General features: G+C 40.1%; 1 protein-coding gene across 1 annotated transcript in view; it reads right to left on the bottom strand.

The window, feature by feature from the left end:
* TGFBI (transforming growth factor beta induced) overlaps positions 1 to 12,810 on the bottom strand; it is a 41,299-nt gene that overhangs the window by 527 nt on the left and 27,962 nt on the right. Inside the window, exons 9-16 of the mRNA XM_054977201.1 lie at positions 12,283 to 12,420; positions 10,527 to 10,663; positions 9,633 to 9,769; positions 7,479 to 7,609; positions 5,246 to 5,370; positions 4,077 to 4,179; positions 2,146 to 2,225; positions 1,378 to 1,402 (exon numbers count right to left, since the gene is read on the bottom strand). Coding sequence (XP_054833176.1) covers positions 1,378 to 1,402; positions 2,146 to 2,225; positions 4,077 to 4,179; positions 5,246 to 5,370; positions 7,479 to 7,609; positions 9,633 to 9,769; positions 10,527 to 10,663; positions 12,283 to 12,420 — 876 coding nt within the window. The remainder of the gene's footprint in view (positions 1 to 1,377; positions 1,403 to 2,145; positions 2,226 to 4,076; positions 4,180 to 5,245; positions 5,371 to 7,478; positions 7,610 to 9,632; positions 9,770 to 10,526; positions 10,664 to 12,282; positions 12,421 to 12,810) is intronic.

Genomic DNA, 12,810 nt, shown 5'->3' with positions numbered 1-12,810 from the left:
GGAACTCTGATGGGTCCATGAAATTGTACCACAGCAGGGAAGACTGTGTGCAAGTTCCTTAATAGCGGACAGAAGGAAACACTCCTTGTGCATCTGGCTGTGCACCAAGGCCCTGAGGTGAACATTAAAGCTGCTAATCAAGACATGGTAATTAACAGGTAGAGACCATTCAGATTACAGGTGGGGGAAATCACATTTTTAATGCTCCCCCATATAGGAGCCTCCTTGCCAGCAGATAACTAAGAATCAGGAAATATAGACCAGGCTATAACCTTTTCCATGGTGGGTTGGTCTTTATCTTGCAAGGAGAGTTATAGATTGAGAAACATCGAGCTGTGACTGACCCAAGGTCACCCAGCTGGCTTCAAGTGGAAGAGTAGAGAATCACCTGGTTCTCCAGATTAGAGTCCCGTTGCTCTTGACCACTATACCAAATGGGTTTAACAAGCACTGGCTAAATACTATACAAATTATAAATTATACCTGGTAAGGAAAAAAGGAGTAGGAAAAACTGAACTCAAAACTACATTTACTTCCATAAGTACTTCCACTGGCTAAATACTATACAAATTACAAATTATACCTGATAAGGAAAATGGGATTAGGAAAAACTGAACTCAAAACTACATTTACTTCCATAAACTCTGAAAAATAAATATTTTGAAACCTGGACAATATGTTCTATTTATATCTGCATAGCTGACAGATCAAAACCACTCAGATATTCATGCCAACACCATGCACTCAAGAGCAAAAACAGAGAGCGGTTTTCATCATCGACTTCAGCAATATTTGAAGAGTTTGATGACATGATGAAGTAGAAAAGGTACATATTTGGGTAGGAAAAGAATATGTTTGAATAACTAGAGTCCCCTGGGTTATATCTAGAAAACATGATCCCTCCCCCGAGAACCTTGCTGTACTGTATCTTAACTACTTGCCAGCGGTTCTGGAAAAAAGAAGGTAAGCTTTGAAGGTCAGTCCTCTGAATATGGTTACAAATGCCTTGTATTGCTACAGCATGATCAGCAACACAACGTTACCTGACTGACCTTTGAAACGTATATAAAGACAAAAGTTCAGAAAATGTAACATATTCCAAACTCAATGAGGGCCCATTGACCTGCTCAGCAGCCAGTGGTACGTACAGTGGATTTTGTTGCTGAAGTTACATCCTAGATGAAGGACATCTCAATGATGCCTGCCACCTAAAATTAATTAGACCTATTTTCTGTAATATTTCAGGAAAGTAGAATTGTATATAACTAGGGAGTGAGGGGAGAGGATAGGGTAGTATGCAGAATGGCTCATATCTACAAAATGCCTATAGGGTAATAAATAATTAGCAGAGTCCAGAATCCGGTCAACCTTACTTACCTAGCCGAGCACTCCTTTGAGAAATCTGGGGGGGAAAAAGTTTAATTTGCATTGTTTAATTCCAACTCCAAACTTACACAATTTATACAGAAATCAAGGTGCAATTAAATTAAAAAACAGAAGAATCTTTTGTGTGTATTAATGGTGCAATTAAGTGTATGCCTTGAGCTCACTAGTGTTCTTCACCTCTGCCGCTTTTAGTGTGTAGAACATGAACTGACTGAGGAGATACTATGTTAATCTGAATGCAGGATCTACCTTATAACAACAACAACAACAACAACAACATTCAATTTATATACCACCTTTCAAGACAACTTAATGCCCACTCAGAGCAGTTTACAAAGCATGTCATTATTATCCCCACAACAGTAATCACCCTGTGAGGTGGGTGGGGCTGAGAGAGCTCTGAAAGAGCTGCAACTGACTCAAGGTCACCCAGCTGGCTTCAAGTGCAGGAGTGGGGAATCAAACCTGGCTCTCCAGATTAAAGTCCCGCGCTTTTAACCACTACAGCAAACTGGCTGTCTTGTAATCCAATCCCTGTGGCTCAATAGCCGAGTAGATGAATTGCATGCAGAAGATCCCAGGTTCAATCCCTGGTATCTTTAGTTAAGAGATCTCAGGTACCAGGAGACCGGTCTCTTCCTGAGATGCTGGAGAACTGCTACCAGCTAGAGCAGACCAGCCCTCTGACTTGGTAGAAGGCAGCTTCACACGTTTAAGACGCACTGCAGTTTTGGAAGCCTCCCTTTGCGTCACATTTACCTGGGATGATGCAGAGGCGTGCTTGAAGATTTCCAGTGCAGGATCTGCAGGCTCATCACTCCTTTCATTAGGCCTAACAGCTGAAGGATACAATTCAAGATACCATTAAGAAACACTAATAATTAGTTTCTACGTCCACTAATTAACAGAGAAGGGGCCACGTCAAATGAGACATAAATATGTTTCTAAGACTTATTTTCTTTTGAAATCAGGCTCACGGCATGGGGGAGAAGGTTTAAGACTCCCTAACCTAAAATAGCCCCACAGAGCTCAATACAGGTCCTTATACAGGTGATGGTAAAAATCTGTAGATTTGTCCCACTGGTTCATAAGACTAGTTCAGGCTGGAAAGTAGTTTGGGTAGAAGGCTTAACCTAGTCCCTGTCTAAACTCCCCCCTCCCAGATCTTTTAAAAGAAAAAGAAAAAAAGCTTGGGAGCTCATTCACAGAACTCTCAGTATTGCATGTAGCTTGGTCCTAAAATGTATTGTTTTGTCTTAATATGTCCACTTTGTGTTCATAGTTTTGTTGACATGAACCATCTTTAATACAGTGAAGAGGCTGGATACAAAAGTATATGGTCCAATTAATGTAAATGTTCAGGGAGTAACCGTACAGGGATGCTGTAACATGTGCCTTCCTGTCCCAGCAATGAAATATTAAAATTGTATGTGGAGACCTACAAAATGCCACACATGACTGATGCTCCCTTAATTTTAGTTTTATGTCCATTCTCTTCCACTCAACTCAGTTATAGTAACATTGGTGTTAAGGTGTATGAGAAGGTGTTAAAGAGTATGGAATGCTTCAATTTGCCAGCATTTGATGGCAAAGAGGAACAGTAATCTGTGACACTGAGAGATCTCTGTCTTTTGGTGCTACACCTCTGAAGATGCCTGCCACAGCTGCTGGCGAAATGTCAGGAACTACAATGCCAAGACCACGGCTATACAGGCCGGAAAACCCACAACAACCATCAGTGTGGTGCTTGCCTCCGGTCAGTGAAAAGGAGACATGGATTTTAGGAATATATATCAACTGGCAAAGTTAGAGGCACTTGTTTTGGAATGTAAGAGGATTTGGTCAAGAAGTGGAAGAGGCTTCTATGTGTGAAGCCACATCAGCTGCTGGATATATGAACTGGGCCCCACAAATCACGCTCACAACCTCCAAATTATTTATGCGTAAGCAGTTTTATTTACCTTAAAGCTGTGACAAAGGGTTCCAACTGCACAACTAAGAATTCCAGAGGGAGTCTCTGCACATTCTATTTCTATTTCAGAGTACTCCATAGACATAAGCAATTATCTGGACTTCACCCTGGGAATACTTACAAAATAACTCTTCATATGTGTGCAAAAGACCAAATTACCAAAATAATCATTCATAGTATGGTATGGCGCAGAGTAGTAAGCTGCAGTACTGCAGCCCAAGCTCTGCTCATGACCTGAGTTTGGTAAAATGAGTATCCAGTTTCCTGGGGGTAAAGTGTAGATGACTGAGGAAGGCAATGGCAAACCACCCTGTAACAAAAAGTCTGCCAAGAAAACACTGTGATGCGACGTCCGCCTATGGGTCAGTAATGACTCGGTGCTTGCACAGGGGACTACTTTTACCTTTACCTTTAATATGGCATCATCAGTTTCCTATTTTCCTCCCAACATCTTCAGTAAACAGGTATAAAAGCATATATTGGTTTTAAATAAGTTTTGCCACTAACAAGTCAACCAAAGAACTTTAATGTTACATCCCTACATCACTGGAAAGAATGAGAAATTTGGAGACTGAAGCTGTAGAGTTTCTCAGGAAGATGAGAAGCGCTTGCTTCTTTCCTTCCTTCCTTTCACAAACAAGCATTTCCCTGGTGTTTTGCAATATTAATGTCCTTAACAACTAACATAATCTTTTATGTGGAATTCAATGTAACTTACCTGGTGGCTGTAAAACTGTATTCATGGCATAAATCACTCCATTAGTGGCCATAATGTCTGCCTCTGCAACAGGCTCCTTGTTGACATTTATTACATTTCTTTTCTGATGTTAAAAAAGCATGGATAAATGATCAGATATGTTTAAAAAGCAGGGAAACAACAATCATCATAGAATATACAATCATCTACCAATCATCTATCCTATATAAACAGCATTTTTATGAACTCTTCAGGATCCCTCTAGATAAGACTAGACCACCAAGTAGGAAGGAGGAGTTACGACTGTCAACAACATGCTGTGAATTTGTGAAGTCTGGCAAGAAAGCTAATAATGCCATATGTCATAAAGAATGTCTGGTGCACTGGATAAGCAGTGCAGGATTAGTCCTGTTCCCTAATTGCAACCACTGGAATGTCTTATCCAGCCTGGCTCTGCTTTCTTCTCACCCCAGGGGTCCTCAGAGGATACCCTGCATCTTGGATTCTATCAGAGAGATAAGGTGTTGGGCTCACAGAAAATGTATGAAAAGAATACAAGATCTTTTTGAGACTGCGAGGGAGAAAAATACCTTATTTTGCAGGAGAAAGCCTTGCAAGATTTTCTCTGCCTCCTCTACTGTCCAGAGAAGTCAATGAATGAACTAGGAAGAGTACCTGAACTGCAGGTTACCCTACGAGACAAATCAGGCTAGGAGCTTGGGAAGACATCTGCAAGCTGTAGGCCTGCTCCTAACTTTCTCTTCCTGCTCCCAGTTTGTCTCAGGAGACAAACATGTGTTGCTTCTCAATATTAAGAATAGCTGTGTTCTTTTTCTACTGTGCCAAATGTTCCCCACCCTTGCAATTCCTGTAATCGTGAGACCAGCAGGAGGGAAAACAAGTAAGAATCAATATAAGCTATTTAACAATAAAATATTTTCCACTTTTAAAGGTATTTGTGGAGTAACAGCCCAGTGATGTCTTGTATCAACCATCTGGGATGGGAAACAGATTACTCTTGACATAAGAGTTTAGTGTTTAAAGCTTCCTCAGTTTCCATCTGGCAATGTTCAATCAGTCAGGCCCTTGTGGTCCCATTTTAATGGAAGGAGTGTAAATTTGGAAGCTGATCTTAGAAGTGCATTAGAATGGAGTGATTGAGCATGAAATAAAAACAAAGATGGACTTACAGTGCTGACTTCAAGTTTATCACCCTGCAGAGACTTCAGTCGTACAACAGCACCAACTGCGCCACTAACCAGTATTTCATCTCCAATGTGGTACTTCAGAATGTTGGCAAGTTCTTTAGCATTGCCTGGGGAGGAAAAGTCAACACATATGCATGAATTTTATAGCTCCTTTCCTATGGTTCATGATATCTTGGAAAGAAAATAAAACATCAAACTGTAATCTTGTACAGCAAGTTAAACAGTTTGGAAGAAAAGTACAGAACTATTTCCTTTCCAACTAAAAATGTATAGCTGATCCATGGAAGCAATTACATCTTTATTTCTCTTCTTTCCAAAGCCTCTTGGATGCCAGTAAGTGTTCCCTCCAGCTAATCAACTGCTTAGCACATGACTGTTGAAGTATCACATATAACTACAAAACTACAGCGCTGAAAAATCAATGGCAAGGAATGCATCAAACATTCTTTGATTTAGCACTCCAAGTGCAAAGATTAGTGATCTGAGCAATGAGGAATTTGGGGGAAATCATGTTCATGCTCAATGCACAAGGCCAAACGGATGCACAGAGGTGCATGATCCTGACCACCTCCTCTCCTACATTCATTCATTGCCCACAGAATAGGACTATCAGAAAAGCCTTTTAAATAAACACTTGATTCCAGGCTTCACAAAGAGAAACAAAGAATTTTAGGCTCTTTCCCCTAAACTCTGGTGGATTCTTTACTTTTGCTCAGCTGCAAGTAGAAACCTTAGCTACCAAGTTGTAGGTGATATGTATTTAAGCTATGATACCCATCTGTACTACTTTGAGTGTCACATACAGTGGCATCGGTTAGATATTCCTGGATCAAACAGTAATGAAATCATTGGCAGGTTTCCGCTACAATTCACTGAGCAGGAGTCTCTCATTCTTGTAGAAAGACCATGTATTTACAAATCTTTATTTCCTGGTAAGTGGTCTGGGATGTAACTGAACACACAGCTACTACACAGCTATTACACGGATCTAAGCCCCACCAAAATTGCTAGCAAATACTAAACCATACAAAATTTAAGCCATGGAGTCAGTCTAATAAGACTCCTGTAGGATCCTGTCTTTAGAAACACAAGGCACCCTTCATACATCACAAAGACCACCCTGGAATCTAGCAGACTTTCAATCATTAAATCATGATCCAATTCCATGTTTGCTTATGACACAAGGACTACACAATCACCAGATTATGATCTGTGGATTACCCAAAGTCGCATTAAATGTCAAGAAATAAAACTGATTAAATAAGAGGTCACAGCCCCCTGTTCTTTCTTTTATCCCCTCTTACACAAGTCTGCTAGATCCACCACTTTTAGAACCATCAGCTAAATATTTTGCTTATGAAATTCAACAACATTTCAACTATTCACATCTGGGATGTTTCAGTTCTACAGCTGCTTACAGTAGCTACAAATCAGTTATGAAATATTTGTGCGTTAAAGCACTAGAACAAATGTGCAGACTGCTGTTTGGTGAACTAACAGCTCCCAGAAGCAGACATCACATTATGATCACAGATTGGTTGGGCTTTAAAAAATGAAAAGGTATTGCCCTCAACCAGCTCATATTCTTTCTAAGTCTCAACGATTTTCCAGCTCAGGAAAGAGGATGTTCCAGTATTTACATGAAAGGTGAACATGACCATGTGCTTCTGACATACAGGTGGTGCTTTTTCAGGTGGCTTTATGCTTATGATCATCTGGCCTTTATCTTTACTAGCCCAGCAGACATAAAGTTACTGCTACCTATGATTTCTCTCACACCTGAAGTATTATCTGTATCTAGACACATACACAAAATCTTTGTTTCTTTATTCAACTCATAGTTGCTCTTCATCTATTTTCCCTTATTCTCAGTTGAGGAAAACATCATTTCCTAGAAAATGTCAGGGTTATTAGACATTCTGTTGTATGTATTTGTTCATTAGCCTCATTGGGTACAAATGTTGGCTAAAAAATATGGTATTCAAACATCACAAATAAAATAAATTTTACACTCAATCCAAACATGGAACAGATGCACTTTAGAAAAAGTGATGATGGCATCATTTGGGCATCCTTGTCATAACAGCTTCGATGGAAAACCAAAATGTTGTGACCTATTTGTCTCACAGGGTACGAAGTGCTGGAAACCCATTTAAACAAGGAATTAGTACATCTTAATACCATATATTGGCCAGTAAGATGTGGGGACACTTACCCATAAGTTTGTTCAGTTCTCCCTGGGGCATGGCTTGGAAAGCTTCATTTGTTGGTGCAAATACTGTGAAGGACCTGGGCCTGTTGAGCGTTTCAGTTAAGCCTGCAGACTGGATGGCAGCCACTAAGGTACTGTAAAACATGCACACACAGTCACACAAAAACCTTTGTAAGTATAATTTGCCCAAGTCCACAGTCAACTTTTGTGGAGGGAGGAGGGAAGGAAGATAATTATACATAAGTAAACTGTTTTTCAAGAATTAGCAACAATGCTGTAATGTAATCTCCTATCTATAGCCTCATCCACATTCTATTGAGTACATGAACTGCCTAAGCAGTCAGATTTTTTTCAACTGATTTCACTGGAGAATACAACTTTGTTCAAGGAAACCTTTGCAACGGAGCTCCTTTCCCCCACTGGGGACCCAATATGGTTTGTATCATTCTCCTCTCCTCCATTTTACTCTCACAACAACCTAGTGAGGTAGATTTGGCTTAGAGTGTGAGATTGGCCCAAGGTCACCCTTCTATGGCAGTGGGAATTTGAGTTTCCCAGATCCAACACTCCAAACACTGTATTAACTTGCATGGAGATAATATGGGTTCAACTCTCAGCTTTTATGAAGAACTCAGTGGGCAACCTTAGCCATCACTACTTCTAAGCTGCTGTAGCACAGTGGTTAAGTGGTTTGGCTTTACTGGTTTGAATCCCACTACTGCCATGAGCTCAGTAGGTGGCCTTGGTAAGCCACTCCTCTTAGCTCCTGTTCCCCAGCTGCATTGTAGGGATAATAACAACGCTAACTTGTTTACCACTCTGGGTGAGGTACTAATCTGTTTAGAAGAGTGGTATATAAGTGCAGTTATTATTATTATTATTATTATTATTATTATTATTATTATTAAGCAGGAGTTCCTCGATCGCAAAATGCAATGAATATTGACTCAGTAACCTGCCTTCTTTCCTGCTGATGATAAGATAAAGAACTTTTGCACAGTAATAGAATTATCATTAAATCTAGTAAATCACAGCAGTAATCTTTGTTTCACTGATTTTCCTTCTTTTAGTCTCAGTTCTAATCTAATCATTAAGAGACATTTTTCCAAAATGAAAATATTTTGACACAGTTCTTAAATCGTTAGGTTTAATGTCACGAGACAGGATTTCATACAAAAGCCCAGAATTCATTTAAAATGCTGCTGCCTATTCCTTTGCGACGTAATGATGAAGCAGTGATGAAGTCATTCAGAACTCGCTCCAGCAATACGAACACACTGGAGCTAGAATCTTAATGTGTGTACCCAACAGGACTTTTGATATTTTTCTTTATAAGAAAGAACATAAGAGGTGGGCCGGATCAGAGCAGTGACCCACCTAGTCAAGCAACCTGCTTCACACAAAAGACAACCAGTTGTCCTGGATGGCCAACAAACAAGGTATAGAGGCCAAAGCCTTGTCTTGATGTTGTTCTCTAACATTTACTGCCTCTGAATATAAAAGATTACTTTAAGCTAGCCAGTAGCTGTTAATCTGTCTAACGCCGTTCATGTTCATGGCTGTAAACATGTCCAGTGGCAATAAATTCCACAAGGCTATGGGATTACTGGAGAAAAAGCCTTCCACTCTTAGCCTCAACCCTCCATCTATAATACTGATGTACTTTGCAGGGATGTTAGAACTGCTGACATAATGGGCTGAATTTTAGGTAGCACCAGTGCAAGAACAGCAAAAGCAGACCTTTCCTACCTCCCCGCTCCCTTGTGAGCTTTGAAATGCCCAGGGACCCTATGAATAAAAAGCCACATAGCATGGGTGGTTGTAAACAAGGAGAGGAAAGCATGTGTAACTGGTTGACTGTGCTACCTCTTCTGTCAACCTCTTCTGTCACTGGAGTCTCAGAACTACTGGAAGAAAAGGTGCGAGGGGAGATTTCACTGGTCCTCAGTGCAGCCCCATTGTGGCTTTTCATTCATGCAGGTCATCCAACCCTTGGCATCAACTTTTTTGAGGTCACAACCGGCTGCTTTGTGATAAGGGGAGGTGGCAAGAAGTCTGAATGGCTTTTGGCCCAACTGAATTCTGCAGCATCAGTGTTTTGGAGGGCTAAGGTGGCTTCTGGGCGTAGGGAGGTAGCAAATAAAAAAAAAAAATCACCTGAAACGATCATCTGCTTTCAGCACATCCATAACAGTTCCTACAGGGGGAGTCAAAAACTTATCCACAGTGAACAGGGTGCCGAATCTTCCTCTTTTGTCATGGGCTGCAATACAGGCATTTTCTATGCAGAGATTCTACAAGAAAGATTGCATTTTAGTTACCGTGTGGCTACAAAGGATGTAAAAGGATTACTCTCATGTGGAAGGAAGAGCAGATCAGGGCTTATTTTGTGTTACCTGAAAGCATTTGGACATGGATTGCTCACCCCAGCAGTAACTGTCATCCAACGCTTACAGATTACCCTGTGGGCAGTAATCAAGTGACACTGGCCAGTATCATAGAATCAATTCTATCTAGTTTGACCAACATCCACTTTGAATCAGAAATAGATAGAGCACAGAATTTTCAGTGAGGAGATCTGGATTCAAATCCTTGTTCCACCATTAAGTCCATTGAGTGATCTTGGATATACCCTCCTCTATTTATAAGGATAAAAAAAATCTTTGTGGGTCACCTCATTGTTAAGGTTCTTTATAAATAATAATTAGTGTAAATAATAACTAGTATTATTATAACCCATTTATGCTTCTGTGGGCTCTTTTAAGAAGGCTAGAGTAAAAACATGATAGAACAGGCTGAGGTATCAAGGTATAAAACTCCATGCGGATATTTCTATGGGGCTGAGCTATATTTGTTCTTTGAGAGCTGTCAGGCAATGGTCCAAAGACTCATGATGTAGCAACCTTGTGGACCCTAACGAAGCAGGTCTGGGCCTTGTCAGGACTCAGACGGGAGTCCTCCTGGGACACCAGGGTATGCAGTGTTGAGTTTCGTAGTAGAAGAAACATGGGAAATAAAGCTTATAAATAAATCAAGGGAGAGGAAACATACATTGCGGTAGACAAAAACTCGCAGCTGCTTGCCACTCAGTGTTTCCAGCCTCTGTCCATGATAAAGGTATTTAGAGGAAAGCTGGTCCTTAATAATATGATCCAGCAGCAAGTTCCTGTCTGCAGAAGGAGTCTGACCTGCAACGCAAGGATCATTAAAATCACTCTCAAATAAACTGTTGAGAAATACCAACAAAACGATGGGGATAATAAAATTTTACTATGGGCTATTGCTTTTGAAATCCAGCCAGCAGAGAAACAAAATCTGTCTATGCACCCACACTGGAGAGGTTATATATGAGAAATCTTGCAGATGGAAAGCATGCGAATTGCAACGGTGCTAGTCTTGATGTATCACTCTGATATTTCTCAGAAGTACTTTTTTAAAAAAGAGCTCAGATCTGTGATAGAAAGCATTTTATTAACACCATTTTTGCCTTACTTAATTTAGCCAAAGTTTAGAAAATATTTACATTCTTATTATCGTTAAAATGAAAGAGAAAAAAATTCGTTCAGTTTTCATCTTTATTTGTATGTTTGTGGTAGTGGTACAGACCACCTCTCTTATAATTTGTGGCTCAATCATGATTATTACATTCCTCCATTGCCCTGCCACCTCCTACAATAATATCAATGCCCAGTTATTCCAGAACCAGAAGGACAACAGTCATAGAATCATAGGGTTGGATGGGACCTCCAAGGTCATCTAGTCCAAACTCCTGCACAAGGCAGGAAATTCACAACTACCTCCCCCCTCCCCACACAATGACCCTGCTCCATGAAGATGGCAAAACCCCATCAGGATCCCTAACTGAACTGGCCTAGGGATAATTGCTATCTGACCCCAGGGTGGTGATTGGCATTACCCTGGGCATGTAAGAAGGGACCACGAAAACTAAGCACTGATGTAACCCTTTCTGCCCAGTGTTAGTCTTATTGCCACAAAACAAACAAAAAAGATCATTGTGGCACTTGAACAGCTCACTGTGGGCCTAACCACACATTACATAATAATCCTCTATTCCCCACATGTCCACTATGGTTCACTTATGGGATGTGACAACATTGTAATGTGTCATTGGGCCTGAAGCATAAGCTTTCATGAGCCAGAGCCCACTTTTATCATTAAGTTCATCAAGTGCTGATATAGTTCTCTTTCTGAAACTAACTACCTGTCTAACATTCGAAGGCTTTGGATGGGTGGCCTCATAAGAACCTCTGGCAGGACCCAAATGCAACAAATGTAGAGAATTTCATTACATTGGTGAGAACCCAACTTGATATTATTGCCACTAAGGAAATCCATATAGGCACCATACTGGTTATCTGTATTTTTCCCCCTAACAGCGTTATTAGCAACTTCAGGGAAGGGAATCCACATTAAATTAGAGAATGGCCATAGAAAAGGAAAACGATTAACCCCTCCCCTCGAGCATCACAATCAAGTACCAGAAACAAAATGGCTTTAAGAAACAAATAATCGTGACCTCCAGACTGAGCAACTGAAACTGGCTCTCACTGATCAAAACTAGTTCCTACCAACTAAAACTTTAGAATACTAAATGCTTCTAATTCCCATATGGGCAAAGCTCAGCACACAGGGAAGGGGTTGCCTTGGAGGGTTTCTTTCCTCACTTTGGTGAGCACACAGCACCTGCAGAAGGATGGGTTGAACCGACAGATGATAAATCATACAAACTAAACCTTTAGGCTCAAATTATAAGCAGATTCACTGTATATGGACTTCCAAAGTTTACCTTTGTAGAAAGAGTTGGTAGGGGCAAGGAGTGTCAGCCGTTCATTTCCAGTGAGATGTGAACTGAGACCGGCTTGTCTAAAAAGGTCGATGGATGTTGAGACATCAGATTCCATTCCCAATTCCAATAAAGTTTTTGCTTGATTTTTTAAAAGGAAGAAGTCAAAATTATTCTTTGTAATATAATAAATTAAGAATGATCACAGAACGTAAAAGAATTACAGTTGTTAAGCTAAAAGATTTATCAAACATATGAATCTTCAATGCTGTATTAGTTGGATGGATTTTTAAAATAAAATAAATTATTAAAAGCTTTAATGCATTACTTCTCACTCCCATAATTTGTTCTTTTAAAACAACAAAACAGAAAATTTGAATCCCTAAATTTTTAAAATAAAAGCTATTTTAATCTTTTTCTCCTTAATAAGAACAAACCATAAATAACCCAATTTTTTGCAGTGGGGAAGCTATATTAGTTAAAGAAACCAACAACAGACAAACTTCCTGAGGATACGCCAGCTGATATATG

Source organism: Eublepharis macularius, chromosome 4 (genome assembly GCF_028583425.1).
Source record: "Eublepharis macularius isolate TG4126 chromosome 4, MPM_Emac_v1.0, whole genome shotgun sequence".
Lineage (NCBI taxonomy): Eukaryota > Metazoa > Chordata > Lepidosauria > Squamata > Eublepharidae > Eublepharis > Eublepharis macularius.
The sequence above is the reverse complement of the archived record's forward strand: the minus strand, read 5'-3'. Positions and strand labels throughout refer to the sequence as shown.